The following is a 6,000-nucleotide window of genomic DNA, read 5'->3' as shown; positions in this document are numbered from 1 at the left end:
GCATGCAGATTTTTTTTTGGGGGGGGGGGTCGGTCGTGGGGCCTGAACTCTGGGCCTGGGCGCTGTCCCTCAGCTCTTCAGCTCAAGGCTAGTGCTCTACCATGTAAGCCACAGCGCCACTTCCGGCTTTTTTGTTTTTGCTTATGTGGTGCTGAGGAATCGAACCCAGGGCCTCAGGCACGCAAGGCAAGCGCTCTACCACTGAGCCACCTTCCCAGCCCCGATGCAGATTTTTTTTTTTTAATTTACTTCTATTTTTTTTTTTTTTGCGGGGTTTGGGGGGAGGTGCTGAATTCAGGGGCTGCACACTGTCTCTGAGCTTTTTTTTTTTTGCTCAAAGCTAACACTCCACCATTTGATCCATAGTTCCGCTAACAGCTTTTTGCTGGTTATTTGGAGATAAAAGTCTTACCCACTGTCCTGCTTTGGCTGGCTTTGAACCGTGATCCTCAGAGCTCAGTCTCCTGAGATCTGTAATCCTAGCTTGGATTATAAGCGTAAGCCCCTGGCATCTGACAAACACATGCAGATTTTAAAAGGTTTGTTTTTGACATTTCCTTGGATTGTTTTTGGTTGGACTGCACTTGGAATAATTGTTCAGCTACAGCGAGCCGCTTGTCCCTGCGATTCTGCTTAAGCACCTGTGGGGTGGGTAGCGGCTGTATGAGCTTGGAGTGAGGATTTAAATGACCTCCACACAAGCAGCCGGGACAGTTCATAGGAAGTAGGGCTGTAACTATGGACAGGACAGGGAACATGTGCACATAAACTCCAAGTAAGGAGAGACCACAAAGACTTCTTCCCTCCTCATTTATTCTGGGATGTGCCGTAAACATCTGGAGAGGCGCCGTGGACAGCCTTCCGCCTCCACCAGTCCTGGGTGACACGACAGATTCTCCTTCATAGAAGGTACAAGGAAATCAAAGCCCAAGGAACGTGTGTGGACGCTCCCCTCTCAGATGCCACTGAGTTTCAGTAGAACTGGCCCATGTGTCTTGGAAGCGAGGCGTCCAGGCCGCTGTTCATCCAGATTTCCTGGATGATTTGCTCCCTGCGCTCGATCCTTTCCGCCAGCTCGGCGGCCTCGATGGAGCTGTAGGCTGGATAGGAAGTTCGACGAAGGCCCGTCAGCTCCCGGGGAAAGTCAGAGTCAGAGGAGTGCTCCTGCTCCTCGTCCTCCTCGCTGTCCTCCTCCGCCTCGTCGCTGCCCAGCACCAGGTGCTCCCTCCCCTGCCGCAGCTCCCGCCAGTCTTTGGCGCAGGACACTCTGATGACCAGTGCGCACAGCGTGAGGACCAGGCCCACGCAGACGCTGGACACGAACAGCAAGGCGGCTCTCTCCGGATGAGCTGAGGGAGGAAGAGGACAGGTCAGGAGGTGGAGCTACTGTTCCTCTTTCCCACTCCACATCCTGCCCAGTCCTGGGCAGCATAGGTGGACCAGCCACACCTAATGGATCTCTTCCCCAGAGAAGAACAAGTTTTCGAGAATGGCTGATATCTGGACTCATCTGAGAGGTTACGTGGAAGGGGACTCACGGGTCTCCCCTGAGTTTTAAACCAGACCTACCGTTCACGCGTGCCTCAGTTTCTTTTTTGTTTGTTTGTTTGTTTTGTTTGTTTTTTGGGTCCGGTCGTGGGGCCTGAACTCTGGGCTTGGGCGCTGTTCCTCAGCTCTTCAGCTCAAGGCTAGAGCTCTACCACTTGAGCCACAGCGTCACTTCCAGATTTTTTTCTTTTTGCTTATGTGGTGCCGAGGACTCGAACCCAGGGCCTCAGGCATGCAAGGCAAGCGCTCTACCACTGAGCCATCTTCCCAGACCCTCAGTTTCTTATCTGGACAAAGAGCTAGCAATGCCTTGCTGTTATAGAGTCCTTCTGACGAAATGGGCTCATTTCAGAATAGCTCTTAGAGTGCCCACATCCACACAGGAAATCCCGTTCAACTACCACCTATCAGCTGTCAGTAGCAGTGATTAGTTTTTGTATCTTGTATAGACAGAGCTTAAGTATTTGTGTGGTGGGTGCTATCAAAACTTAATGCCTTTCTTTTTTGGGGCTTAAGAAATAACAAATTCCATTCATTTTTCTTGTCTCCACAAAGATCCTCTAAATATAGTGATAGAAAATTTAAATACAAGCCTGGTACTGGAGGTTCATGCCTGTGATCTTACCTAATCAGGAGGCTGAGATCTGAGCATTGCAGTTCAAAGCCAACTGGGCCAGGAAAGTCTGTGAAACTCTTATCTCCAATTAACCACCAGAAAACTGGAAGTGGAGCTGTGGCTCAAAGTGATGGAGCACTAGCCTTGAGCAAAAAATCCTCAGAGACAGTGCCCAAGCCCAGAGTTCAAGCCCCATGACTGACAATAAAATTAATTACATACTAATACATACTGGGTGCCTTGGGACCTCATTTACTTAACTTTCACACTAGCCTGGGGGGCGGGGAGGAGGAGAGAGACTTTTATTCTGTCCCTGTTTCTCCTTCATGTCGTGGAGACTCCTTGGGATCTTGGCATCTCCATCCTGGGAGAGAAGGACCCATAAACTCCCTCCTGTTAGGAACCAAGAGTTGACAGACCTCCCACAAATGAGCAGACAAGTCTGCTCCTTTTAGGCTTGATGGACCATATAGTCTTGGTTGCAAATATCCAGCTCTGCTCTTAGAGTACAAAAGCATTCATTGATGGTGTAGAAAACGCAAGGCACTACCGTGTCCCAATAAAACTTTATTCATAAATTTGGCCCCCAGACAATAGTTTGCCAATACCCTAATATAGATGTTCAAGGCCAGACACAGAGGGGAAGCTGTTTCCTGGAGGTTGGTGGCCTGCTCAGGCAAGCCAGGACTAGAACCCAGACCTTGATCAGGGAGCTAGCTCCCGGTGGGGCACACATGGTCCCTAGGACATTTTCCCAGAACACCCTAACTGAACAAAGGCTCCTTAGCCACTCCCTTTATCCTAGCAAATAATGAAGACTTGTCTTCACGGCCACTCAACTTCCCCAGAGGCCCAGGCGGACTTTCAAACACTAGGGCAGTGGAGGAATGCAGTCCACTGAGAGATGAAACTGGGACGCCTTAGCTTCTTGGAAGTGGAAACCTGCCCAGTCCACTTTCTTCCCGAGCATGCGTTCAAGCCATCAGCCATCTCTGAATTTTCTCAACTTCAAAGCCCTGACAGCATCATCCCCTCCTTCTCTTGAAGACACCCATGCTCTCTGGATCCCCGCTGAAGCCCAGCCATGTCTACAGTGGTATTGGTAAAATGGTGGCGTTTGCATGGAGTCAAGGTGTATGGAGGATTGCTCAGATAGAGGTACATAGGCTGCAGAGGATGGGAAAGGCTCATCGCCCCTCACAGCAGTCACGGACTGGCGATAGAGAGACACTTTGGTACTTGGGGTGAAATTATTAGTCACATACAAAATATACGTAGACTCCGACCCAACATTTCTCGTTCTCCCCTGCCTGCAGATCAGGCCTCACTGTTGCCTTCTGCTTTGGTTGGGGTTCGAGTCTCCCCCATGGTGTCTTGTGTGGAAATATTAAGTGAGTGAAGCCTACATCGAGCCATGGGTGGAGCCCCTAGTGTAGCTTTGTGAGTAGAAGCAGGAGGGCCTATGCACACACACACACACACACACACACACACACACACACACCAGTCACAGGCTGTCACTGTGTATACTCTGTACTGCTTGGGACTCTGCCAACAAGTAGGCCAAACAAAAATCTCTTCCTTTATCATCCACCCAGTCTGTGATGGGCCCCTGGTAGTAGATAATGGACTGAGACCTCCTCCTTCTCTTCCGTTCCTCTTCCTCCTCCCCGCTTCCAGTCCCTTCACACACCAAATCTTTGAGCCTCTCTCCCCTGCAGTCCACCCATTCTGTGGTGCCTGCTACAGAATTTCAAGTGAGCCACCACCCAGCTCCTCCTCCTCCTTGGAAAACAGAACTCTTGAGCCCTGTTGGTAGTGATGGACTACTGTGGATAAGGAAGTGGATCCAAACTGAGAATGGCTAGTTCCAGGAAGAAGGAATTCCAGCCCAGTGCAGCCTCTAGGAACAGTGAGACACCTCTACTGTCCAAGCAGTGGTGCAGTGCGGGCCGGGCAGGGTCAAGTTCAAGTTCAAGGCCTGATTCAGCCACACAACAGACTTGCTATGGTGACTCTTTTCTTGTTTGTGTGTGTGTCCTGTGTGTGTGGAGGGGGGGGGCTTGAACTCAAGATCTGACTCTTAGCTTTTTCACTCAAAGATGGCACTCAACCAATTGAGCTGTAACTCCACTTCCAGCTTTTGGGGGGTTAAGTGGAGATAAGTGTCTCTCAGATTTGTTTTCCCAGGCTGGCTTCTAACCTCGATCCTCAGATCTCAGCATCCTGAGTAGCTAGGATTACAGATGTGAGCCCTGGGCTTCTGGGTCCATTTATTTCCTTTTCAGGATTTTTAGATTAATGGAATTAAATTAGTCATAACCCTTAGGACACAACACATTCTACTGATTGGCCCTTCTTTGTCTCTATTTATTTAATCCCTTTTGTTCTCTGAATATGTTTCCTACAGGGACTGCCAGCCTTGGTGACAGCCTGTGTCTGGTTGTGTCTCCCAGCCTCCTCCACCAGGGGGCATCTATCACATGGTGGTCACTACTACTACCTTGCTCACTCGGCTGGTGCTCTGCCACTTGAGCTATGACTCCAGTCCCTTTTTTGTCAGTCATGGGGCTTGCACTCTGTGGCCTGGGTGCTGTCCCTCAGCTCTTTAGCTCAGGGCTAGCGCTCTACCACTTGAGCCATAGCACCACTTCTGGTTTTCTGGTGGTTAACTGGAGATAAGAGTCTCACTTTCCTGCCTGGGCTGGCTTTGAACTGTGATCCTCAGATCTCAGCCTCCTGAGCAGGAAGGGTTACAGGAGTGAGCCACCAGCGCCCAGTGTTCCAGTCCCTTTGTATGCACTGGCTATTTTTAAGGAAGGGTCTTGCTGTATACCTCACTGGCCTGGGCCGTGATCCTTTGACTTACGCTACCCTGTGTCACTGGGGATGATACGCACCTGCCACTGTGCCCACTGGCGAAGAGAGAATCTCATGAACTTCTTTTACCCCTATACTGTCTTCAAACTGTGATCCTTCAATCTCTACCTCCAAAGTAGCTGGGATTACAGGCTTGAGGTACTGGGCCCAGCTGTGCTAGACCTTTTACTTACTTATTTTTCACAGTACTCGGGGCTTTGTGCTCACTAGGCTGGCACTGTACCAACTAGCCACAACTCCAGCTCAGCTTTCTGCCAGTTAATTGGAGATGAAGTCTCACAGATTTTTCTGCCCAGAGTAGTCAAACTATGATTCTCCAGGTCTCAGCTGAGTAGTTATAATATCAGGCAGGGGTTTACTCATGCTTGGCTTGCTTTATTTTTTAAATCAATTCTTGCATTTTTGCCTGAGCAACCTGAACCATGATCCTCCTTCTAATTACACAACTAGAGTAGGTGGGATGATAGGTGTATATCACCACATTTGGCTAATAATTGATTAATCTGGGGTATACAGTGGCTACTGCATGACTGGCAGCTTGTATTTTCCCTTTCATAAGGTAACTTTTGGACCTAGTGAATTTATCTGAAAAAATTATAGAAAATGATGAACTCTGCTGCTTCATCTTTTCTGCCAGCAAATGCTCCATAACTTCCTCTCTCAACCCCTTCATTTTCTCCATCTTTTGGGGGGAGGGGTCTGGTCGTGGGGCCTGAATTCTGGGCCTGGGCACTGTCCCTCAGCTCTTCAGCTCAAAGCTAGCACTCGACCACTTGAGCCACAGCGCCACTTCCAGCTTTTTTTCTTTTTGCTTATGTGGTGCTGAGGAATCGAACCCAGGGCCTCATGCATGCAAGGCAAGTGCTCTACCACTGAGCCACCTTCCCAGCCACCATTTTTTTTTGGGTTGTTCATGGGGCCTGAACTCTGGGTGCTGTCCCTCAGCAATTCAGCTC

At 49.6% G+C, this 6,000-nt stretch overlaps 1 protein-coding gene across 2 annotated transcripts in view; it reads right to left on the bottom strand.

Annotated features, from left to right (window-relative positions):
• Window positions 1–796: 796 nt before the first annotated feature.
• The window catches only part of Eva1c (eva-1 homolog C), a 73,082-nt gene continuing 67,878 nt past the window's right edge, over window positions 797–6,000 (bottom strand). For both annotated transcript variants that reach the window (XM_042687287.1, XM_042687288.1), the window contains one exon: window positions 797–1,349. In XM_042687287.1, the coding sequence (XP_042543221.1) occupies window positions 973–1,349 (377 nt within the window). In that variant the 3' untranslated portion in view covers window positions 797–972. The remainder of the gene's footprint in view (window positions 1,350–6,000) is intronic.

This window comes from Dipodomys spectabilis, unplaced genomic scaffold (assembly GCF_019054845.1).
Source record: "Dipodomys spectabilis isolate Male_0828 unplaced genomic scaffold, ASM1905484v1 ptg000107l, whole genome shotgun sequence".
In the NCBI taxonomy this organism is placed as follows: domain Eukaryota; kingdom Metazoa; phylum Chordata; class Mammalia; order Rodentia; family Heteromyidae; genus Dipodomys; species Dipodomys spectabilis.
This window is presented reverse-complemented; position numbering and strand designations above follow the sequence as displayed.